Raw genomic sequence first — 26,016 nt, 5'->3', positions numbered from 1 at the left:
CACAGAGTAAGGGGAGGGGTAACATGGAGAAAAGTACTAAACTGAAAAAGGAAGGGTTTATTTTTCTAACGAGTGAGTTCACAAGGGTTTCAGAGGAGCAGTATTGCCACTCCTGATTATAACATGTGGTTTCTCAGGGTTAGCTGTCATGCCACTGTGATAATGATATTCTATTCTATGATAGAGAATCAGGTGACGTTGTCCAGGATGTATCATCAAATTGAGCCCTAAATGGAAGCTGTCAAGAGGGAAGGATGTTCAGAAAGTAATTGTAAAGTACTTCCTGTCCTGCGTTTGTTCCTGTATTTCTACTGGATTGGCATACTAGCGGAAGAGAAGTGGCACTGAGATGTGAAGTTAGGATGAATAATAGCCTGAGGATGATTCTAAATTGTAAGGAAGATGGAAGATATTAGCAAGAGATGAAAGCTAAAAATGCTTATCAGTTTGCATATGTGTATGGTAGTCATTAAGATTCATATCTAGTGCCTGGGAAGGAAAGAAACCCAAAGAGCTCTGTAGACTCTTGTGTAGTTTGATATCAGCAGGGAGATGCCCTGTAGAAAGACTGGTTCCTCAGGCTGCACAGAAAATATTATTCAGTGAATTTGGGTTAATATATTAAGGAGGTATGTCTCAGTGTGTGTTTGAAGCATTTCTTTGCCTCCTCACCTCTAATTAAGGTGGTGTGAAAAGAACAGGCTCTACTATTTATAGCAGGCATACTGAAAAAGACTTAGGAAATTGAAGCTGTTAAAGCCAATTAAAACAAAACAGCACATAATCTATCTGTAACCTTGTCACTTTTCTCTACTAGCTGGCTCTACTTTCTATTATTAAAAATTGGGGGAAAAAGACTTCGTAAGACTTCACTGAACTGAGATGGAAGTTAATATTGAATTTTCAAATATCAGCTTCTTACTCATCCAGATTTAAGGGGAGAGAAGGTGACAAAACGACTAACTTTATGAATGACATCACTAGAACCACAGATAGACACTGGATCCCCCTGCACCTTTCATTAGTGTCCTAAGTGCTGGGCTGCAAGAGACCATGTCTTCCAAGTGAAAAGCTGTAGGTGGTTCTTAAACTGGTGTATTAAGTGTCTGTGTGTACATGTGTCAGTGGTACAATTTGTAACTAAGTGAAAGAAATAATAACTAAATCTAAATATGTACTATATTGGGTCCAGACGGTAGTGGTTTGGAAAAAATAGCTGTTTATTGCTGGGATCCACTTGTTCAGCTTGTTTTCAAGTGACTGATTTTACTTTTTAAGGGGTTTGAGTGAGTGATGGGTACTGTTTCTCCACTTGGTGCAAGTAGGAGCTTTTTAGTGCTTCCAGTTCTTTCTTTATTACCCTAAACATCCCATTAAATGATAACTGTCAAAGTTTTTCATGCTCAAAATTCCCTCATTCTTTCTACTGGATTACAGTGATGAATGTAAACCGTTGCAAACCAGCCTCTTCCCCTTTCCTGCCACTGTTCACACATGTCTCTGACAATGTTTTCAAACCCTGTCCTCAGGTTTCATCTGCCTTTATTTCTGCCCTTTAATCCAGCCTGCCTCTGCCTCACATAAAGATAATTTGTTTCTTGCTTCTGTGTTATCTCATCTTTCAGAGGCTTATGCGCCTTTTTTTTTTTTTTAAGAGAAGTCGATATTAGCACAAATAAGAAGAAACAAGTGAATTTCTACATAGGGGACAACACAATTTTCTAGCATCTACCAAAAAAAAGCTGTAATGAAGGGCAGTTGTCTTAGTATAGCTATATAATCTCATGCTCAGTCTTTGTCACATTTACATTTATTTCTAAAGCAACTTTTGGACCTTTTGGCTTCCCTTCTAGGCTTTAACAGGTAGTCTGTTCCTGTTTGGTGTCTAGAAAACTTGAAGGTGACTTCTATTATCTACTTCTCTGATGGCTCCGTTGGTTATTTCTTGCTGTTCCTTGCAATGAAACATGTAATTCTTAGATTTGTTGATTAAAAACACTCAGTTTAATATAACTGGTAAATATGATTTTCCAATATGGCTACAAGAGTATGTGGGAAGGTGTAATTAAATTGCTGTTCAAGATACGTATTTAGATATGTTGTAGGAGTAATCCAGTTTTGGTATTTATTAATTTGCAGGCTTTTTGTTTGATAAAAGTTTTGACTGATTAATGTATATATGTGTATGTTTATTTAGGCTTTGCTCACTGCAGTAACGTCTCAACATATAGAAATCCACGAAGGAACAGTACTACAGGCTGTAAGAACATGTTACAATATCTACCTAGCAAGCAAAAATCTTATAAATCAAACTACAGCCAAGGCCACTCTAACACAAATGCTGAATGTCATTTTTGCACGTATGGAAAATCAAGCAGTGAGTATCTCAGTATCTTTATCTAGAAACTACCTCTTGCAAGCAAACCAGCTTGAGAGATTTGTTTCATCATTATTAATGCTTTTTGGCTTTTCTTGGGTACTTTGGGGAAAAAATCTGGTATCTGATGTTTTTCTTCTTGTGTTTTGTACTCTGAAATAGGTGGAAAATAAGGAGTGTGGGAGTGGTGTACAGTTTTTAAACATAGTGGTCTGCTATATTTAATAGATGTATTTACCTCAAAGGATATCTTGCTTTGGTTTGGCTTTACTTGTTGTCATAATCTGTTAGACAAGTCGCAGAAGTTCTTCCCTTGCTGGGGACTCCAGAACAAGGGACCACAAAAAAATGTTTGCCTTGATATTTTTCCAAGCACTCCTTGTTTATTATCATATCTACTCCCTGAGCTTCCTTATAGAGCAGGCAGACAGCTCTTGGTTCTATGGTTTACACAGTGTGGTCATCCCTTCTTTGACAGTGAATGTATGAACTGTGTGCCTAGTTGGGAAGCAGCCCTCTTGGAATGGATTATCCTATGATACTGAAGTTATTGTTAATTAAACAAAGATGCATTTTCTTAAACTGTTACTGTGTAAACAGAAACAATAGAGATGTCATCTTTATAAAATAATGCATGTATCTTATTGTTTTATTTTGATAGTGAACTTCTTGTGTGTTTGCAATGCTTTTGTAGCTTCAGGAAGCCAAACAGATGGAAAAAGAAAGACACAGACAGCAACACCATCTCCAGCAGTCTCCAGTGAGCCATCATGAGCCTGAATCACCTCAGTTGAGACATATTCCAGCACAGGCTGATCAGCTGTCCAAAGACCATGAGAGAGAGCTTGACCACAGCACAAATGATGTGGACAAGAACCTCCAAGAAGATATTGAGGCAGAAAATGGATCTGACATTTCTAGTGCTGAAAATGAGCAGACAGAAGCTGACCAAGCCACAGCAGCAGAAAGTAATCAGTGTGTATTTCTGTTTGATGGAGGGAGGGAAAAGATCTGTGAAAAGAAAGGCTTGAGGATTGTCTTTTTTTTTCTCTCTGAAATCTCGAGTCAGGCATAAGTTTTCAAGAAGTTGTCTAATGCAAAATGCCCATTTGTCCTTGTTACCACTGTCCATTAAGAGCATCCTTTAGTCCTGCATTTTGTAGGAATCTGTATCAAAAATTCCTTTTTGCTTCTGTGTAATACTGTGAAAGTTTTTGAGAATAATGTCTCAAAACTCGCAAGTTTTCAGTGTTTCAATGTCTGTGAAGATAGAAAATTGATGTGTTTTGTTGGCATAGGCCTGTATATTAATTACGATTTACAGATTAAACACTGGAATTCTTACATCCTGCAAATACCTATTTTTGAAGCATCCAAGCATTTATTCTGAAATATTAACTGCAAGCAAAATACCTTCTTAATTTCTGAGTTTCTCATTAATACTTGTTTGTGTTTGTTTTTCTTTATAAAGATCTTTCTAAAGCTGATGGAGGAGCATATGATGGTGAAAGCAATGAGTGTGAAGAGAAGGCACAAGAAATTGTAGAAAGTATTGTGCAGGAAATGGTGAACATAGTAGTTGGAGGTACTATATTCATATCTGTCTAGTCAATTGCAACTGCAGTCTGGTTCTTGACCTTAAGAATTATTTTATCACTTTCAAACATTTAACTAAAATTTATCATCACATAATTATGACTTTCATGCTAAAGAAAACAGTTGTGGTGTCGGACTTTAGCTGTCCATTATTTAACAATAAAATGGACAGGATTTCATACATTGATTTACACTCTTTATATTGGAGACTAATGTTCTTTTAAATACAAATTCTCAGTGGTTTTTTGGTTTTGTTTCTTTAATTATTATTTTATTTTGTTTCTATATGAACACTTCAGATGTGGGTCCCTGTCTGTAGTAGCCTCACTGTGTCTCATTATATTTTTCACTTTTTTGTAAATTGTTTATCAGACTAGTGAGTGATGTCCCATACTTCTTGGAAACTTGGTAAAGTGGTGACTCTGACAATGTGAAGTTATAAGTAAATTGCTTACTGTAATTTTCATTAATGAGAATTAAGAATATTTACAATTCTTATAGTTCTGTAATGCCATGTAAATTCTGTCTTAAGCTCCTCTTTATGATTTTTTTTCAGTACTTAAATGTTGGTTTTAAAAGCTGTTTTTAATTTTTAATCTCATGTAACATTTGTTAAATAATCTTTACATCTTTTCTGATAGATGTGGAAGGGACTGCAGGTGGTGATGGCACAACTGTATCACTAGAGGATGGCAGTGACAGTGAAAACATTCAGGCAAATGGAATTCCAGGGACTCCAATTTCTGTTGCTTATACACCATCTTTACCCGATGACAGATTATCTGTCTCTTCCAACGATACTCAGGTACAGGCAGATAGAAATTAGGAAATACTGAAAAAAAATGATTATGTTTTAAATGTTGCCCAATGCTTGTGCAGAGTGATTAGTATAACTCCATAACGCAGGTTACTGAGATGAATTTTAAGAATTAAGTCATGTTACTCTACTTCAGTGCACAATTCAAATGAATTTTTTCTGAATAAATTTTGTGTTTGATGGTTTTTTTATCTCAGCGTGTTTTCAGTTGTCCCATGGACTTCACTGTTGAAGAGAACTCAATTTCCTGTTTTGTGAAGTGCTCCTGAGAAACTGTTAAACTATTACTCAGTATACTTAGTGAAGCATAGAGCCAATTATACACATGCCTGTGTAATTTTAGTATGCTCTTTTCAAACAATAAATAGAAATTTTAAGCTGATCTTAATGCAGTGATTTTAGATCAAGTTCCATGTCTGAGATTATTTGATTTTCGTTAACAAAATAGATGTAAAAATATTCTCTCTCTCTTTTATGGGACGTCTATACACTTGTCAGCTGACCAAGTATGTCTGCTCTCAAAGTGTATTAACAAGTTTGAGAATAATAATTTTAAGTTCAAAAATTTATTCACATAGGCCATACAAATAGAAGACAACATTAAACATGTTGCTTATGTATAGAACAATAATACAGAATTGCAAGAACTTAGTAATAGAGGTGTTTATTTTACCGTAGAAATTTTATCAAATTTATCTGGCAGTAGATAGGTAACTTATTCATGATCTATTAAAATGTCAGGTGTTTGGGTCTTTTTAAATTAGTTATCTACTGAAATTGCCTGGCAGCAATTTGCTGCAAATTACCCTATTTAAACTTGACCTACCTAATTTCATGACACTCTTTAATTAATTCTAACTTCTTACTGAGTAGGCAATTTTTAGTAGTGACTTTCATTTCAACTGGACTGCAGAATGTTGCATTTTAGTCTTGAGACCATAAAGCTAAAGTGAATTGGTTAAATTTGTATAATATATTAACTTCTTATTGCTCAGAGGTGGGGATTTCCCTACGCACCCTGCTAATGCAAAATGGAATACTGAAATATGTTAACTTCCTTAGGAATCTGGAAATTCTTCAGGACCTACCCCTGGTGCTAAGTTTTCCCACATTTTACAAAAGGATGCCTTCCTTGTATTCAGGTCACTGTGTAAACTCTCCATGAAGCCCCTGTCAGATGGACCACCGGATCCAAAGTAAGTAGAATTTTAAAGTTTTCCTAATGAATTTAACAACAAAAATAATTATTTAAATAATTCTGTGAGTTCTGTTACTGGGAAACTAATGGTATGGTGAAGAGAACATAGAAACTTTGGATAGGTGCTTTTATGTTTTAATGCATCTTTTGTGTTAAACTCAGAAGTTTCTTAACGCCTATCCTTTTATAAGTACAACATGTTCTTCCTAGTTGCTGCTTATAGTGCCTTTGAAAAGAGTTTGTGTAGAAGATGATCAGGTATTTCTGGTCTTGCTCATATTGCTCTGCTTTTGGCACCTTCTAGGTTTGTAACCATTGCTGGTTGTGCCCCATAATTTCTTTCATCTTGTGCATATTGCTCTCCATCCAAAACATAGCTCTGTACTGGCCACTGGGAAGAAAATTAACTCTACACCACCTGAAACCAGCACATTCGTGTGTCCAGTACACATCCTCAGCTCTACTTCATCTTCATATAAGCTCCTTACGTGGAGGATAACTGGTCATGATAAATTCATGATGCATTCTTTTGTTCAGGTTGGACACTTCTGTCAGCCTACTTAAAACACAAATGTTCCATAACAGATTTTATTTGGCTGTTTCTTCTGACTGAAGATACCATGTCTTCAGTCGCGTTTATAGAATTGCTGTAAAGCAAATATAGATTCTCCTCTATAGATGGATGCCTTTATTAAATTTGAGGGTCAGCAGAAAGGTTTGCTTTCTGATCTTTCTGATTTATACACGTATAATTTATGGACATTTAATTGCACATTAGGAACAATTGCTGATAATTTTCAAGAGGAGTGCTTTTTTGTTCTAAGGAGTGTTAAGAGATCAAATTGAAGGTGTAGTATGATTTCAGATGACAGTAAAGGGCATGGTATTCTTCAAAATAAAATCAGCTTTACTGTTCCGAGTCTAGCTTTTAAAGGAGGTAACTTTAAGACAGTTTAGTTTAATCTGTGATGTAGTGGGATTTAATAAGCTGAAAAGATATGATGTAGTCAAAAGGGTTTGAAGGTTTAGTCTATAAATGTTTTTAAATTATCTAGCAATGTACTTTGGAAAGTCAGGACATGAGAGAATGAAGACTGAGGCACGAGGGTTTTTCTCACTATTTCTGGGAATTGTCTTCCAGGAAATGCTATGAAAATCCTGTGGTTTTAGTTAGTACTCAGAGACTAAAGCTGTCCATTCATTAAAGTCTGTAGTGGATTAACTCCCTTTGTAAAAGTAGTAATAGCTATTGAGGCACTTGGAGAATCTTATCTGAATTCATGGAGTCCTTGACATTCATATTAGAGCCGGTGAATCTCTTCATACAAAATAAATCTGTAAAAAAAAAAGGCATTTAGGGCAACAAAAATTCATTGCAAAGACATTTGAAGATAGCCCATATTTGGAGAGGTGCCTAGAATTTATCAATGGTTCTGAGTCATTGGTGGCTTTTTGAACTGTTGCAAACATGCTGTAATTGGAAGAGGAGGCTTGGATATCTATGGCATTTCAAGAGTCTTATCTGCCTCTTTAAAAATCTTATTTTCAGTGAAATTTGTTATGAAGTCTGTAATGAAAATACAGAACTTGAAGCTGTACCTTAAAATCACAAGGCTGGGAGTTAAGATCAGTATTTTGTTTTCTGGGAACCTGGTTAATGTCCTTGTTTCTCTTTTCTCTGGAATAAAATAATATAGCTTGAAGGTTTTTCTTGCTGGTTTTTGTTTTTACCTTAAACCTGTTCTAAATTAAGTGGGCTTTGTACATCATACAAAATTGTTGAGGTCAGCATGTCAGGATTTCAGGTGGGAGCTGACACTTGCTGGAAGTAGGCAATATTTAATATTTTATTTATGACTGATTCTCTTCATATTTAAATTCTTACATTCCATAGCAAAGTATGATCTGGTCATGCACTATCTGCACACCTCATTCCATGGTACCATGGGATACAAAATCAAGCCTTTTGCATCAAAGGAGATTGTTACTCAGCTTCCATGCAGTGCCAGCATCAGTGCCAGTTTTCCTGAAGAACTCTTACAGAGAAAGTTTTGGATTGACTTTAACCTGTAGCACATTAGGAGAAATGTGAGGGACAAATTTCTTACTCAGTTTGACTGGCTGTTTTCTTCTTAAAAGCATCTTCAGAAAACGAGTCTACTGTTGGAATTACATTTTGAGCGTTTGAAACGTTTGCAGATTGATTTCCCCATCCCACTTTGTTGGGCAGAAATAATTGAGTTTATTTGCAACATACTTAATATTAATTAGCATTTTTGATTTTACCTAGACTAGAATTACCTTTTTGTTTGTTTGTTTTTAATTAGGCTCATATATTTGCAATATATAGCAAATATCCAGCTATATCTGTGTGTCTGTGTGTCACAGATTGGCTTGAAGCACTCCTTACTGTGTCTGGGCTATAGTGGATGAAAAATTTCCTGTCACTGTTCCCTGTGTTTTTTAACTGTCCTCTGTCAGGGTGCTTGTTTAACTAAAGCTGTGGACTGTCCTGTTGGGGAAGCCAATTGTGTCTATACCTGCTCTTCAGAAGAGATACAGCCTTTTTTGAAATTATCAGGAGTCTTAGGAGAGAATGGTTTCACCTGGAATGCTATTTATTACATTGGATTTTAATAGGTGCAGATTTCCTTTATGCTTTTTTTGTGTGCAGTTTGAGGGGTTTTTGGCTGTTTTGTTGTGTTTGTTGTTTTGAGGTTTTTAGAGCAGAAATAGTAGCACTGTTGTGACATGAATTCTAGTTTACTTGAGTCTATAAGAATGTTACTGTGGAGCACTTGACAACACTGCAGTTGCCTGACTTGGTGACTGCCATGCTTAAAATAGACATGTTTGTTTCTTACCTGCTCTCAGAATGGGCTGTGCCCAGTGACTGATTAGTGCTGCATTTGAGAAAAGAGATGTCAGTGTTGGCAGAAGCATGGTGTTTATAGTCCTTCAACTCTCTTTCCATGCTGGTGGAAATAGAGGAGGAGAAGGAATTTCCATCTTTTACTAGTCAAGGTTTGGTAGATGGACTAGATTTTAGATGGGATCTTCCAAATCTCTGTTAACAGGAAAGAGTGCTCCTTCATCCTCTGGCTAAAAGGGCAACATTGCCTTTTGTTGCTGCTGTTCTGTGGTGCAGAAGAGTGGTTCAACAGTAGTTTTTTCTTTTCTGGAAAAGGTCTTGCCTTGCATTCTTGGTTGAAAAATGAACAATTTAAAAAAAAAAAAAAAGACCCAACATCTTTTTATGACCCTTTCTGCAACTGGTTGTCAAATTTGAGTTTCTCTCATTAACATTCCACTTGCAAAATCATTGTGGTTTGTATTGACTTTTCAAGAGAATGTTTTTTTTATTTTTTTATGACTTGAGCTGATGTGCTGCATTGTTTTGTTCTAGATCTCATGAACTGCGATCGAAGATTCTTTCATTGCAGTTGCTTCTGTCCATTCTGCAAAATGCAGGACCAGTCTTCAGGACAAATGAGATGTTCATTAATGCTATAAAGCAGTACCTCTGTGTTGCACTGTCAAAAAATGGAGTCTCATCAGTTCCAGAAGTTTTTGAACTTTCACTTTCCATATTTCTTACCCTCCTGTCAAACTTTAAGACTCATCTAAAGATGCAGATTGAGGTATGTTACATTAATTTCTAATTAAAAGTGTGGGTGATGTTACGTGAACATTTGTTTATATTTGTGTAGCTTGGTCTTGCTTAAATAAATTTGTTTTCCTTAGTGACTCACAGCTTTTGTGTAAGACTTGCCAGATTTTCCTTATTTTGAAGTTTTCTGCTGGGTGTGGCATGGTACTATCACAGAGTGTTGCTGAAACTCAGAATTGGGTAGGTTTGTGGCTAAGCTCAAATTATGTTCAAATTGTGCTTTAGAAAGCTTAGCCCAGCACTGCATATTATAAATTAAGAAAATGAATGCACTCAGGAAAAGACTGTGTAATATATGGTTTTGCAAAAGATTTTTAGAATAAAAACTAATGACGTGAAAAACATTATGGATTCTCTTTGAGATCACTTGAACAGGTTTCTTTCTCTAGGGAAATCCCAGCTATTCCATTATTGTAACCACTTCCCTTTGCTTATCAGGACTTCTGTCAATATATGCTCTGAATAAGGTGATCTCACTTCTTCTAAAGGTGTGCACACAGTTTAACTCTTTGGACTATAAGTGGAGATAAGTCCATATTCTTTGCAATAAATTCTCTGAGTCCTGGCAGGCATTGTGAATTTTCAGTGGGTCAGTTCTAAGTCATAGGGAAAAGGAAGATGTATCTTCATATAGGCCATTCACTTAAGAGTTGGACTCAATGATCCTTGCAGATCCCATCCAACTCAGAATGTTCTGTAACTCTGTATGGGGAGAGTTTGTTCCTGAGATCAGCTCTTTGTCCATAAGATACAAGCAGCTTCTCAGAACAACTCTGTTCTGTTCAACCACATGGATATCCTCTTGTGCTGTCCCGTGTTACAGATCTTAATTCTGTGGTGAATGAAGTGGTACTGTATGTAGTTGTGTCCCTGCTGTTTATTTTAGTAATTTTTTGTTTGAGGAGTCAGGTGTGAATACTGAAGCCAACAGATTGCCTTATCCATGTGGAGCTTGAGTATGTGAAGAGATGCTTAGAAATACTGATAAATCTTGCTGTTATAAGGACCTTGAATTCAGGGGTATCTTCATCTGTGGATGTCATTTTACAAGTTGGTGTGTTATGGCAACTTTGAAGGAAGAACCTCATTTTGACGGTAGCATGTCATAAAATAATTGTGTTTTGATCATTTACCAGGTTAGTTTGATACTTCTTTGGGGTAAAAAAACCAGTAAAATTTCCAGTACATGTTTGAGCATAGATTGGATAGAAATGATTGGATGTGTCTTGATGCATTTTGAAAAGTTTCAGGGCCAACTGTGTGCTGAACAAGACTGTAGTGAGTGTGCAGTGTTTGGCACATCACACAGACTGGGTGGAGCCACTGCCTTGCCTCCCAGAAAGTGTTGGACTTGCTGTGTTTGGAGAGCTGACGAGTCAGCGTGTAGGTGGTGAATGCATTGCAGTCAGCTTCTCTGACAGAAAATTGATAGGTTTCCGTCACTGCCAGCCTTTCACAAATCCCTAACAGAAAATTAAGACATATGAGGCAAGCTGTATATAGGATGCCCTACAGTATTGTAGCAGGTTCTAGAGTATGCTAAATTAGGACCATCACCACATATCAGGGCTGCATTTCCTCCTTGTGAATAAGAAACTCAGAAACTTGATGCTGCTGAAGTACCCATCTATTACAAAGTAGGGGATACAGCAGTTTCTAGAAACTTCTTTCTTTTTCCTGATTGTAAGCTAAGAATTCTTATTTCAGCTACTGATCTTAAAGGTTATTCTGAAGATGTGGGTAGACATGTAGATAACTTCACATGCAGTTTGTGTCTTGGAGCAATACGGAGAGCCATATGCTCTGATTTATAATATGCAAAATCTATATATTTTGGGATTGAGGCTGCATTTTTCATCTGTGTGAGAATTTTCTGGCATGTTTCAAAAGAATAGTTCCAGATTCTGTTGAAAGTGACCCTCCCATGGCCTGTTGACATACATATTTAGCTAACACTGCCCTCTGATAGTAAAATAGTTTGAGTTGTACCTCAGTTGTATTTTAACAGTAATTCTGAATGGGTTAATGAATATATTTGCAGCAAATTAAATCCTAGATATCAGAGGAGTTGGGGTGTCATTTAGCTGTACCTACCACTACTGCCTTTCATAACTGTGAATACTCTAAAACTCATATTTTAGTTGACCAAACATAATAAACAGCTCTTTTCTGATTTAGTTTTCCAGTATATTAGGACCAAAGTCTCAACTCTGTGATGTGAATTGCAATAAGTTATGTAGTGATAAATAGCATTTTAAAATAGCTGAAAGGTAAACCATAACTTTGGTTTTTAGAAGTTCTTAATTCCAGGATATGCTTGTCCATAGGTGACACCACAAGCAAGAAGTCAGCTTAGTCTCAGAGGCATAAAGATCTGAAGTGCCTTGATAGTATGCAAAGCTTCCAGCTATTTTCTCTTCTAGCTTGGATTTGAGTTTAGTTTTTGTCCCTGAAACCTTTTTATCTGCTTCATTAGTGACTTCTTTTTTAAATTTTCTACCAGAAAAGAAATACTTTTGCTGGTTCCAGAGAATACATAAAATTAGTGTCTTTCGATAAAAAATCAGAAAACACCAAATGTGTCACTGAAGGTCACTCACAGTGTGACATGTATTAAATTTTTGTCTTTCTCTGATTACCTAAAATTGTGGCTAAAATCAGTCTAGTACACTTCAGTATGTTAAGCACATGCAAGTCTTTGAATTGTTACATGTTGAACTCCTTAGATTTCATAGGGATGCTTTCACTATTAAGACAGCTGGTATTGAGCTGTGTGCCTCTATGTCTCTAAAGACATCAATAAAATGTAACTATTGTTAGCACATTTTGCTCGAGGAAATAGCTTACCACCAAAGTTGCCTAAAAGTCAGTGTTGCTGTTTTTCCCCACATGTATGGCTTAAAGTGGAAGCAGCCTTATGTTTTTCTCTACCTGGCTAATAGCATAAAAATCTCTGTAAAAATTCTGTGCTATGAAGGAACAGTCAATATTGAAAACAAGGGTAGTTATATTTTTGGATATTTGTGTGATGCTATTGGAGAAGTTGAGCGGCTTGAGACTCTCAGCAGGCCTCTAGTAGAACTGAGTTGTGGGTTTTGAAGCCGCAAGTGGCTGTGAAGAGCTGAGGGCTCAGAAGTTCAGGAAGGTGATGTAATAGCCTGTAGCAGTTCAGTTTTGAGTTCAGGTGCTATTACAGTTGCCACTGCTCAGGGAAGAAGTGGGAAGAAGCCTTGGTTTAGCTGTTAAGCAAGCTTGGCTGAATTAGTCAGCCTGTGGTGCTGATGAATCCGTTGAGGAACTATTTGGGAGGGGATGAAATTGTTTCTGTTCCAAATTACAGCATTTGTGCTAAAATGATTTTGGGCAAACTTACCTGTATTCTAGTGAAGAGTATCTTTCCTGTTAATGGAGTTGCTGCATGCTGTGCCTGACTGGTACCCGTCTTCCAATAATAATCTAATACTGTAGAGTGATTCTTTTGTGTCAAAATGTTTCCCTTCTAATGAAGGTCCACTACTTCAAATTTGCATAAGTAGCTGTTTGTTATGTTGGTGCCATAATGTCATCATGTTGTAGATAAAGTATTTTGGTCAGGAGGTAATACCTCTACTTTCAAAATCCCAAATGAGCTCTTAACAGCAGTTTAGATTCTTGTTAGGCGGAATTGTCTTTCACGATTTGACATTATTCCCAATTATTCTCCTTTTGAATGGTCAAAAAAATAAACCTGGATAACACTGCAGAAGCACATAAGTAAATAATTCAAATTCCTAATTTGCATGGTTCAGTTGTAAGTTGTATTTCTTCCTTTCCTCCTTTTTTTTTTTGCCTTTTCATTATTTCCTGTACTTCTAAAGTGCTGTTTTCAGAATTATGTCAGAATTTTGACCATCAAAGTTAGTGACTGTTCTTGTAATATTTTTTTTCCTCCCTCTTCTTGGAATATTTTTTTAGGTTTTCTTCAAAGAAATTTTCCTGTATATCTTGGAAACTTCTACTAGCTCATTTGATCATAAGTGGATGGTTATACAAACGCTGACAAGGATATGTGCAGGTATTAAGGACTGTTGTGTTCTAGATTTTCTTTTTTATCTTAAAGAATAAAACTATAGTTGCCTTTCATTAAACCTAGTTTTTGTTCCAAGATTGACAATGTCACTTTATTTATAGATGCTCAGAGTGTGGTGGACATCTACGTGAACTATGATTGTGATTTAAATGCAGCAAATATATTTGAAAGGCTGGTTAACGACTTATCAAAGATTGCTCAAGGAAGGGGTAGCCAAGAACTTGGCATGTCCAATGTTCAGGTAAAAATTGCACCAAACTTTATGAAGTTTCATGTTTCTTGGCATAGGTTGAGATTAAACTCTCCAGTCCACTAATTAATTGCTTATGAAATCTTTTCTAGGAATTAAGTTTGAGAAAAAAAGGATTGGAATGCTTAGTATCGATCTTGAAATGCATGGTGGAGTGGAGTAAGGATCAATATGTAAATCCCAATTCCCAGACAACCCTTGGTAAGACATATGATGTGTTTCTTCTGGCTTTAGTAATGAGGTGCTGCAGGACTTGAGTGTGTTCTTTCAGTGTTTAGATGCTGTTAATGTCCAGACTATTTTTCCTTTGGAAGAAATATTGGTAAGTTTGGTGTCATTTAAACAAGTTGTCTTAGTTGTCTTTTCCTAATTGTGTGAATTTCTAGAACGCTACTGAACTGAAAATGTCTAAATCCTGTTATTTTCTGTATTTTTGATTTTAAAAGTGTCTCAAAATTTCTTTGAAGCTCCCCTAATTTTATACAATTTCATATTGATTAAATAACTGCTAAAGCAAGCTGAACAGTGGGCATATTTTTACCTATTTACTGATTCCTTTAAAAATTACTCATTTGCTGAATATTTACTTACACATTTTACAGCTGTAGAAATTTGTAAGCCATGAAGTAACTAAATAATTACTTGTTTTAATCTTGTTTTCATCCAACCTAAGGTTATGCCAGAATTTTCAGATTAAGCACTTAAATTTGGTAGATGAAGTAGTAAATTTCCTAGGAGTGGTTAGCATGGCTGTCTTTGTGAACTGAGAGCACCAGCTCCTTGGCATGCCTAAATTCTATTAGACAATGTGCTTCAGAAACTTAGAAAAGTTTCTCCAGGTTAAAAGTCTCACTGGATTTGAAAATAAAATATAAAAGCTGTAGTTGGTTTTTTGAGGTGTTGGAGTTTTTCCCCTAAGTATCTGAAATTTTAGTTTTAATTTAAGACTTAAATTTCAGTATGTGATCAACTGAAAGAATTCTCCTTGATATGTTGTAGTGATTTTTAAAATATTATTTACTTCCCCAACCAAATTAAAAGCAGAATATATATAAATAAAATAAATACATAATTGAAGATAACCCTGAGTTTTAGAAGTCTGCATTGAGGATTTGACATGTGATTTTTATTTCTTTTCACTGTATGTATTTTGGATATATGTAACCATTTCCAATTTATAGGCCAAGAAAAACCCACAGAACAGGACAGCAGTGAAACCAAACACCCTGAGACAATTAACAGATATGGAAGCTTAAATTCTTTGGATTCTACTGCTTCATCAGGAATTGGCAGTTACAGCACACAGATGTCTGGCACTGACAACCCAGAGCAGTTTGAAGTCCTAAAGCAGCAAAAGGAAATAATAGAACAAGGAATTGACTTGTGAGTGCCCTTTTATCACCCATGGGAGGGTGGATTCTTTTGGAGCTATGAAGATTCCTGGGTTTTTCTTCCTTCTCCTCATAGATACTCATCTTGTGTTAGGAAAAAAACTCTGGATGTAACAGCACTTCCTCTGGTGAAAGAGTGCTGAATGGTGTCCCCTTTGGAGCCTGTCAACAGTGTTTTGTGTTAACCTAATTCCTCACAGCTAGAAGATGAGTACTCTGAATGTTTGTTCTTTTTTCTCCAGACCTGCTTGTCTAAAAATAAGGTTTTTATATTTGGATAAAAAGAACATTGAACTTGTGATCATTTACGTATGACCCATTTTAATGTACATATTTCCGGTGAAATTGCCTATATGCTTATGCTGATGAGTCCTTGTGATTAATTAACTTGTCATAATTAGAACTGAAGGACAGTGTAATTTCTCAGTGCAGTCTGACATGAATCTTCCATATGATTTAATCTTCATCACCTTAATCTCCTCAGTGAGGTCGATTCTATGCAAAACTGAAAGTTTCCTTTCATATAGTTCTCGGACCCTGCACAAATATGCCTTAGTCCTTTAGGGCTTCAGTTTCTTTCGGTTTCCTGGTTCTGTGTTATCATATGGTTCCATTTTGAGCCACTTGGATGCTTAGAAATCTATGGGCCCAGATGGGATCCATCCCAGGGTGATGAGGGAACTGGCAGATGAGCTTGTGGAGCCACTCTCCATCATTTACCAACAGTCCTGGCTCACTGGTGAGGTTCCAGATGACTGGAAGCCAATGTGACACACATTCACAAGAAGGGTGGGAAGGAGCATCCTTGGTAATTACAGGCCAGTTAGGCTGACCCCAGTACCCAGTCAGGTAATGGAGCAGTTTATACTGAGTGTCATCATGCAGCATGTACAGGATGGCCAGGGCATCAGAGCCAGCCAGCAGGGGTTTAGGAGGGGTAGGTCATCTGACCATGCTGGTCTCCTTTTATGACCAGGTGACCTGCCTGATGGTTGCAGGAAAGGCTGTGGATGGTGTCTGGACTTCAGCCAGGCCTTTGACACTGTCTCTCACATCACACTCCTGGAAAAGCTGGCAGCCCACAGCTTGGACAGGAGCACTCTTTGCTGGGTTAGGAACTGGCTGGGCCCAGAGAGTGATGGTGAACAGTGCTGCTGGTGGCCAGTCACCAGTGATGTCCCTCAGGAGTCTGTGCTGGGGCCAGCTCTGTTCAATATTTTTACTCACAACGTGGATGAGGGTATTGAGTCTTTCACCAGTAAATTTGCAGTCGACACTAAGCTGGGAGAGTGTGTCGATCTGTTGGAAGATAGGAAGGCTCTGAACAGTGGATGGATGGGCAGAGTCCAGTAGAATGAAGTTTAATAAGTCCAAGTACCAAGTCCTGCACTTTGTCCACAATAACCCCCTGCAATGTTACGGGCTGGGGCTGGTGAGGCTGGACAGTGCCCAGGCAGAAAGGGACCTGGGGGTGCTGGTGACAGCAGCTGAACATGAGCCAGCTGTGTGCCCTGGTGGCCAAGAGGGCCAATGGCATCCTGGCCTGGATCAGGAATGGTCTGGCCAGCAGGAGCAGGGAGGTCATTCTTCCCCTGTCCTGGGCACTGGTGAGGCCACACCTCAAGTGCTGTGTCCAGTTCTGGGCCCTCAGTTTAGGGAGGACTCTTGAGCGCAACAAGGAGACTCTTGAGAGGAGACAACAAGGCTGGTGAGGGGCTTGGGACACAAACCCTGTGCGGAACAACTGAGAGAGCTGGGGCTATTTAGCCTGGAAAACAGGAGACTCAGAGGTGACCTTGTCACTCTCTACAGCCTCCTGAAAGGTGGCTGCAGTCAGGTGGGGGTTGGTCTCTTTCTCCAGGCAGCAGCTGACAGAACAGGAGGACAGAGTCTTAAGCTGTGCCAAGGGAAATATAGGTTGGATATTAGGAAAAAGTTTTTTACTGAAAGAGCAATAAAGTACTGGAATTGTCTGCCCGGGGAGGTGGTTGAGTCACCATCCCTGTATTTAAAAGACTGGATGTGGAACTTGGTGCCATGGTTTATTAGGGCTGTATTGGACTTGATGATCTTGAAGGCCTCTTCCAATCTAGTGATTCTCTGTGTGATTTTTACAGTCAACTAATGAATTTGTTGATTACTTCATACAGATTAAGATAAAAATCAACAGCATAATTGTTCTTTTCAAGATTTTGCTGTCTGTGGAATATTTTTTCCTTCATGAGTGGCAGAGTTAAATGGAAATGGCTCATTCTTATCTAATGTGCAGTTTGATAAAGGAGAAATATTTAATGTGTAGATTTTTCTCAGCATCTCATCTGAAATTTCTGATTTTTTTACTTAAGCTGGTACGGCTTTATGCATGGGTAAAAGAGTTAACTCTCATTTCATCCTGCTCTTAATTGTACAGATTCAACAAGAAACCAAAGAGGGGGATTCAGTACCTGCAAGAACAAGGAATGCTTGGCACTACCCCTGAAGATATTGCTCAATTCTTGCATCAAGAGGAAAGATTAGATTCAGTAAGAAAACTCTTTTCCTGATGGTTGTCTGTGCTCATGCTGATGTGTTTATACTAATTGCAAATCAGTTGATAGTGTTTAGTGTGTAACACATTATTGTTGAATGGAGAAAAAGAAACTTCTCTCTCTCTTCTAAAATTTATAAGTTCAAGGAATTTGAGCTGGAGGGTGCAGTAGAGCTCTGCCCTGTGCTCTATGCATTCTGCAGTTCAGCAAGGTATAAAGCAAGAGACTCACCTACTTGAGCTGACTCAAAACTCGTACTTAGTTGCTGGTATAGCTTGAAGCAACTTACTAAGTCCTTTATACTTTAGTAAGGAACTGCCAGAAGTATCTGTCCTTCAGAGATGGTGAAAATAATAATGTGGTGCAACAACATTAAAAACTTTTTTTTTGCCCCCAGAGGAAAGTTAGTTAATTGAGATTAGTTCTTTGATTTTATTTACAGCTAGCAGTTGTTGTTGGACTTGGAAGGGTCCTGCAATACCTGGTGGGAATATCTCATGTTAATATTATCAGAAACCTAACTCTCTGAAACAGCAGTTCTCACCATCGTGCATAAAAGCCACACCCATTGGTGCCCATGTTTGCAACTGTGGCTGAAGTCACAAATTTCAGTATTAATGTTCAGAATCAGACGTCAAACTTTTTTCTAACCTCAGTTTACACATACAGGCATCTTTATCTGAATGCATGCTCTTTTTCACCGCACTGTGTTGTTTAGACAGTGATCAACTCAGATGTGTTTTTATTTGAGCATCCCTTGCATCTGAGATCAGTACTCTAGGGGAAAAAGTTGAGTTTAGTAAGCTTTTCATTCTTGTAATAAGTTTCTTAACTACAAAAATCATAGCAGAGAACAATCATTAGTAATACTAACTTTTTGTCTTGTACATGTGGGGAATTCATCTAATGAAAGAATGGCATGTGGGTAAAAGCAGAGAAGGAAGAATGTAGGCACATATGTGTGAGCATGTAAGAGCATTATGATGGAATATATGGCCAAAATACTTTGCTTTGGACAATAGAGGAGAAGCAGGAGTATGTCTCAGTTAACTGCAATACATGCCTCTCTTTTTGTAAGACGTTTGACTCTGTTGTTGTTGTTTATATTTATTTTTCATATATAAATGCACTAGTTTGTCTTTTCTGTTCTCATTTTAGACTCAGGTTGGGGAGTTCCTGGGAGACAACGATAAATTTAACAAAGAAGTCATGTATGCATATGTAGACCAACATGACTTTTCGGGAAAGGATTTCGTTTCAGCTCTGCGCATGTTCCTAGAAGGATTTCGTCTGCCGGGAGAAGCTCAAAAAATCGATCGCTTAATGGAGAAATTTGCTGCTAGATATTTAGAATGTAACCAGGGGTAAGATGCACTTCTTCAGAACTTTGGGAAGCTGAGTAATTAGTAACAAATCCTAATAAATTAAATTTGATGTTCTTTCTCTCCTTTTTGCCTTCAGGCAAACTCTTTTTGCTAGTGCAGATACTGCATATGTTTTAGCTTACTCAATTATCATGTTGACAACAGATCTTCACAGTCCACAGGTATGTTGCTGGAATAAATATCTGTGTAATTCATAGGCATGTTACTTTCAGGCTCTGTGACAATGTAGTTGCAAAAGCTTGATGTCCAATTTAACACCAGTATGTGTGTAAGAAGTAAGGTAGTGTACGTCTGTGCATTTTTTGAGTAACAGTATTATGTTTCATGAGTGTTGAGGTTTTGAACTTTTTTTGGTTAGGCCTTTCTGTAAGGTAGGTTTCTGCATGATAGATGGTTTGGTCTGTATGGCAAGAAAAAGCTTTTTTTTTCCCCCTTTCTTTTTTTTTTTTTTTAATGTATGCCTAATTTGAAATACATTTGATCTATGGATCCTACCCAATGTTTGAGTGTTGGAATGTCCTCATGGCTTTGTGGTATATTGTAGATTTGACAATGTAGTCTCAGATGTGTTGAATACTTTAAAGTGTCTTCTGAACTGGCAGGTTTATCCTTGATGGTAACTTTTCATGGGCTGGGCAGTTTTACAGGGAGCATTGTAACTGATGGGCTTGCCTCATTTGTTGATATTTACAGCTACTTTCTGCATTTCAGGTTAAGAATAAAATGACAAAAGAACAGTATATTAAAATGAACAGAGGCATCAATGACAGTAAAGATCTCCCTGAAGAATATTTGTCCGCTATTTATAATGAAATAGCTGGAAAGAAGATTTCAATGAAAGAAACAAAAGAATTAACAATACCCACAAAGTCCAGTAAACAAAGTAAGTAGTGGCATTGTTAGCTTTCTCTAAGTGTTGGCTCTTCAGTTTCATGAAGTTCTCCTTTTTAAAACAAGTTGAATGAAGCAAAAACCACTCACTTAACTCACAGTGTGTCCTAGCTGCTAATTTCATATCCTTTTCTTTTTAACCTAAATGTGTGATGCTAGCCTCAAATCTGCATTAAATAGAACTGCTTATTTTCACTTCCCTTTGCATCTGAATTCCTGGCAATCAGTGCATTGACTGTGAAGGAGGCATGTTTGCTGTTGAGTAGCAACAGAGGAAATTGGAGGGCTCTGTGAAGTTACACGGTTGCCAGTAGGTACAGAGTGGAACACACACAGTGTGTGTGTCTTCCATTTCTTAAGTAACCGTTGTGATTTCCTGCAATAACTAATCTGTCTTCAAATATTTGATTCTCAGGGCCCTAATTTGTGCACTTTATTAATAATCTTTTCCTCTCTCAGATACCACAGAAACTTTGTGTTTTGCACAGTGTGAAGATTGAAATGTTACTCATTCTAGCTTTTCTACAGAGAATATTGAGAGAGACTTAACTTTTTCCCAGCATGTTTGGATAATTTAAGTCCTAGGTTAGCTTTATAAACGGGATGCTTGCAGGAAAATTACATCTGGAATAAAGAAATGCTCTTGTTTTCAGTATTCATTCACTTAATATAATGTTTTATTGTCATTTTTAAAAGATGATTATTACATGCTACTTGGATTTTACTGTCTTCATGAGATGGAGATTCTGTTATGGAACTGAAAAGGTTTAATGTAGTTCTTGCCTTGAAAAAGGATGTCCAGTTATTTTTATTGTTATTTTCTCTGCTGATGGATTCCTATGAAATATCTCTTCAATTTGAATTTAGTTTTGTGAGTGTGATATTTATGCTGTCAGTTGAGGTGATGGAGAAGAAATCTCTGTTGTTCAAATATTAAAGTTCTGTAAAGGTTTTTAAAAAGTTCACATTTTAAACACAAGTTTGCCTTGAGTTAAATTTTATCCGTATTAAAAGAAATATGAGAAGGCTGGTATGATAATTTCAGAAAGTAAAGATAATACAAAAATGCATCTGAGTATTGTACTTAATGAAAACCATAAAATTATTATATTCCTAAAAATACCATTGCTAAAGATGCACAAATGAGAGAAAAAATGTATTTGCAGGTGTTGCTAGTGAGAAGCAGAGAAGACTCCTGTATAACTTGGAAATGGAACAAATGGCTAAAACAGCTAAAGCTCTTATGGAGGCAGTGAGCCACGTTCAGGCCCCTTTTACTAGTGCAACACACCTGGAGCATGTGAGACCCATGTTTAAGGTGAGATACATGTTTAGATCATCATGTAGAATATCACAGTTTCTTAATACAGAATACTGACTGAAAGGATTTATTGAAAATACTAAGCATTTGCATCTGCTATGTTTTGCTCATTTTATAAGTTATTTAACTTGCTACAGGAAGGAGAGGGTTTTGAACCTTCTAATCTAGTTTCATTTACCCTGGAATTTAAGAAGTTTCTGTGCTGAAAGAAGTGTCATAAGGCAATAGAGCAAGTATCAGGAAAAACCTTTAATTTATGTTGTCTGTTGCAAATTAGTACTTTAGTAAGTACTACTCTGGTCCAGTGTAGAAGGACCAGGAGGAAACTGGACCTGTTATTATTATACCTGTTGTTATTGTAACTATTACTCCAAACACCTGTGTGCACCTGCGTAAGTGCAAAGCTGTCTGCATCCCAAATGCCTTTTCCATAGCAGTGATTCAGATTCATAGGTAGAGTATGTTCAGTAGTGTACACTGCCTCAGTGTGCTCGTGGATGTGGTCTCTGGCATAACCTACCTCACAGCAGTCATCTGCCATTGCGATAAACTGTTATGGCTTTACAGTGCTCTCCTTTGTGCCCTTGTTCAAGTCATGGTCCTCACTTGACCCCATTGGGAAGCGCTCCAGGGAAGTCAAGTCTCAGACCACTACCACTGAATAAACAGATGGTTCCCTGGAGGGATGTGCTGTGAGATTAGGTGGAGCTCCAGGCCCAAGAATCACAGAAACATTTAGATTGAAATAGACTCTTAAAAGCTTTGAGTCATGTTGTTAACCAAGTGCTGCCAAGTCCACCACTAAACCATGACCTGAAGTGCCGTATTTATGTCTGTTAAATGCTTCCAGGGTTGGTGCCTGCACTACTTCCTTAGGCAGCTTGTTCCAACTGCATCTGTGAACGAATTTTTTCCTAGTATTCAATCTAAACCTCTCCTGGTGCAGCTTGAGGCCACTTGCTCTTGTCCTTTCCCTTGTTACTTGGGAGAAGAGACCAAGTCCCACCTCTATCACCAGCTCCATTGTCCTTCTCTGGACTCATTCCAGCACCTCCGTGTCTTTCTTGCAGTGAGAGCCCAGAACTGAACACAGGATTCAAAGTGAGGCCTCACCAGTGCTGAGTACAGAGCACTGCCCTGGTCCTGCTGGCCACACTAGCTGGCACAAGCCAGGGTGCCATTGGCCTTCTTGGCCACCTGGGCACACTGAGGATCTTGCTGTAAGATTGAGGCAAAATTACGAGTTCCTTGTCACCCTATTAAAAAAAACTAGCATAGTATTTGATTTGTACGGAGGGATACTTACCACAGGCCTTATTAAAAATTTACTTCTAGGCTGTTCAAGGTGTCACACAGCAGAGATGTACTATGCCTTCTCTCTGCTGACTTCCTGAAGGCTGAAATTAAATAATTCACATGCAGGCATCTATAAAATTCATTGTGTGATTTCCTTCAAGATACCAACCCTAATACTTCCCTTTACTATCTGAAAAATATATTTCAAAAGTTTGTTTCCAAAGGAAAAAAATATGAAGCACCCTTATTAAATTAACACCTTAAGCATGTTTTGTGAAGGTGCAAAAAATTAGAAGTTGTTACTTATCCTCAAGTAACTTGAGGATGTTCGTAGTTCAATACATTACACTACTGTCCTCAGTACTCATTAAGGTAGTACTGAGGACAGTAGTGTAATGTATTGAACAGTGGGCCCTCTTCTCAAAAACAAGGGAGAAACTGTGGAATTTGAACACTTAATTTCGCATTTTTTATTTAAACATATTTTCAGCAAAAATTTACAGATTTCTGGGTATCTCATCGATTGATGGCCACATAAAATTGATCATTGTAACTGTGTTTACAAATACCTTGGCTAAATTTTAAAACAGCAAAAAATCACTTTATGCACCCATCTAAGCAGCCCAGAGTTGATTGTCTGGTTTTGAGGCTTGATTTTCACTAATAATAAATAAATATAATAAATATATAATAATAATAATATTATATATTAAATAATAAAACAGCCTACAAATAACAGCATACATCCAGATAAAAAGCACAGTATACAGACCACTAGATAGTTCTTAAGAAATTACTTCAGTTTTGTAATTTTTACCATTAGTTTTGGTTTCAATAGCAGTGGAAACTAGGAAAGCAGTGGGAAAAAACAGATTTCTGGATGTAAAATCATAGAATAGTTCCGATTGTAAGGGACCTTTAAAGGTGATAAAATAGGGAATTAAATTCTGAATCTGTGGATTCATCAAATGCCTATAATACTGTTCCACAGTTACAGTTTGGTATGTGGAAGCCTTAAATGCTTTTTGAAGGTAGTCCTTTTGGAGTTGCTGGCTTAAATGAAACCAAAGCTCTGTGGTGCATCATTTTATTATGAAATTGAGTGTGAGATCTGTTGCTCCTTACTGTACCTGTTGCTCCTTACTGACTCTGTATTTCATGTGGAGTGACTTCAGGTAAAACTATTTCTGAAATCATCCTGGGTTCCGTAGTGTTTCCTCTCCATAACCCCATGTAGTTACTGCAGGATCCTCTGTATCTTCTGACTGGTTTTTCTGCCTTTGGGAGAAGGAGCCTTGACCACAAGGAAAGGACTGTGTAAACTCTCTTGCAGTAATTTTAGTTGCATATATTGCATCCTCAGTGCCACCTAAGGCAAGAGGAATGGGAAACATCAGTAGTGGCTTAGGTACAAAATCATGGAGAGCTAAGGGCAACAAAATTAGTAGTAGAGATATAAGGCAAAAATCATGTCCTGGATATTCTTCTTCTTGTTGTTGGCTTACCATAATTTTAGTGTGATTAATAAAGTTTGCCTTATTTTCACTCTCCTCCTTTTCTTTTTTTTCTTTCTGGTGTTTTCAGAGCAAGTTAGTGTTACTAAAGTATATACTTTTCATCATAAATCTGTTATCTGGTGTGTTGGTTTTTACTCCATTTTTCAGTGTGCAAAGACAAAAGTCATCCTGGGAATGCTTAAACTCTTAACAGACATCTAGTTGACAAAGCTTTAGGGATTGGTTTTTACAGCTGTCATTTTACAGATGGCTGTGTGTTTGTTGCTGAGGGAGGAGGACAAGTGTTTTTGAGGGGAGCTCCACGCTGCATTACTTCTGCCCCATTCTGTGTCTCATGTCTCTTCTAACCACGCTTCATACTATTATGTGTCTCATGTCTGTATATTCTGTTTCCTTTTTGCCAAAAGACAGCTTCAAGGTTGATTGTGTAAGTTAAGAATAGCATTTACATTTCAGCAAAATGGGGAAACTGTAACATTCCCTTCAAGTACCAACAGTTGCTAATATTACTTTGCATTCATTCCAGTTGGCATGGACACCTTTCCTGGCTGCATTCAGTGTGGGTCTGCAGGACTGTGATGACACCGAAGTTGCCTCTCTTTGTTTGGAGGGTATACGATGTGCAATCCGGATCGCTTGCATTTTCAACATTCAGGTAAAAAATGTAACATCGAGACAAAACTTCCATTTATGTACCAGGAAGATGTTAGTGGGGTTCTAAGAGTCCTTGCTGCTGAAGCTGTGCACTGCAGTACCTAGAGGCTGCCTGCTTCTGACATTGCTATTTCATCTGATATTTGACTAGAAGTGTAAATGAACTGACCTTTATTTTTCCTGGTGTTTTGTGGTAAGTACTTCCTTGCCTCTGCACTGAATGTTTGTTTCCCTAGAAATTGACTACTTTTATGTCAAAGTTTTTTATTTCTGTAGTTACAAAACTGTTTAGATGTGTTGTGTTGTTTTATAAAATGAGTCTTTCTGTCCCGTAAAATAGTATCTCTCTGAACTGTATTTGAAATACTTTTCTCAACTTCAGAGAGATTATACTAATCCAAGATGTCTATAAATGGATATCCTCTTAACAGTTATGGCATTGGAAATGGCATTCCTGATGTAATGCATGAATGAATCTTGCATTAAGTGTAATGCTAAGAATGCCAGACACTCTGGCTCCAGAGGGCAATGGTGATGAAACTTGGGCTTTTTTTGGCTTCTGTTTTTCTATTTAGAAACCATTGGTAGGGAAGGTACAATTATGTTATTGTAGATTATTAGTTAATAAATGGAGTAGTGGTCTGCCATAAGTCCATTATAGAGGTAGCTGGAGGGAGGGGCAGGCAAATCCTTATGTTTGGCATTGTTATTTCTTGTGTATGTTGAAAATGCTTACCAAGAGCACACACACCAACCCAAAAACCAACTGTATAATACTAAATAGAAGATGTTGAACTATGATACAACAGGAAATGCTTTCCTTCCTGTTGGGAATCTTACACCTTCCTTCTCCACTTGCACTTGTATTTGGCAAGTTAGATATGTTTTTTTTACCACCAATGTGGCAAGACATGTTGGGACCTCTGATACAGCTGCTTAAAAAAGCCCATTTGAGATCACGTGTGGTTCTTTCCTCTGTTTTTCCACCTAATTTCTGCATGACCTGTTCTGAGCAGAAGAGACTTAAAATTTTGATTAACAAAGCCTTCCCTGGAG

At 37.5% G+C, this 26,016-nt stretch overlaps 1 protein-coding gene across 1 annotated transcript in view; it reads left to right on the top strand.

Annotated features, from left to right (window-relative positions):
• ARFGEF1 (ARF guanine nucleotide exchange factor 1) overlaps positions 1–26,016 on the top strand; it is an 86,569-nt gene that overhangs the window by 36,074 nt on the left and 24,479 nt on the right. Inside the window, exons 5-20 of the mRNA XM_083859934.1 lie at positions 2,198–2,377; positions 3,072–3,345; positions 3,849–3,962; positions 4,615–4,778; positions 5,853–5,986; positions 9,395–9,629; positions 13,613–13,712; positions 13,829–13,968; positions 14,070–14,178; positions 15,159–15,360; positions 17,779–17,890; positions 19,055–19,260; positions 19,358–19,442; positions 19,993–20,164; positions 21,339–21,490; positions 24,833–24,961. Of these exons, the coding sequence (XP_083716060.1) occupies positions 2,198–2,377; positions 3,072–3,345; positions 3,849–3,962; positions 4,615–4,778; positions 5,853–5,986; positions 9,395–9,629; positions 13,613–13,712; positions 13,829–13,968; positions 14,070–14,178; positions 15,159–15,360; positions 17,779–17,890; positions 19,055–19,260; positions 19,358–19,442; positions 19,993–20,164; positions 21,339–21,490; positions 24,833–24,961 (2,508 nt within the window). The remainder of the gene's footprint in view (positions 1–2,197; positions 2,378–3,071; positions 3,346–3,848; positions 3,963–4,614; positions 4,779–5,852; positions 5,987–9,394; positions 9,630–13,612; positions 13,713–13,828; positions 13,969–14,069; positions 14,179–15,158; positions 15,361–17,778; positions 17,891–19,054; positions 19,261–19,357; positions 19,443–19,992; positions 20,165–21,338; positions 21,491–24,832; positions 24,962–26,016) is intronic.

This window comes from Zosterops lateralis (genome assembly GCF_965231275.1).
Source record: "Zosterops lateralis genome assembly, chromosome: 1".
In the NCBI taxonomy this organism is placed as follows: domain Eukaryota; kingdom Metazoa; phylum Chordata; class Aves; order Passeriformes; family Zosteropidae; genus Zosterops; species Zosterops lateralis.
The sequence above is the reverse complement of the archived record's forward strand: the minus strand, read 5'-3'. Positions and strand labels throughout refer to the sequence as shown.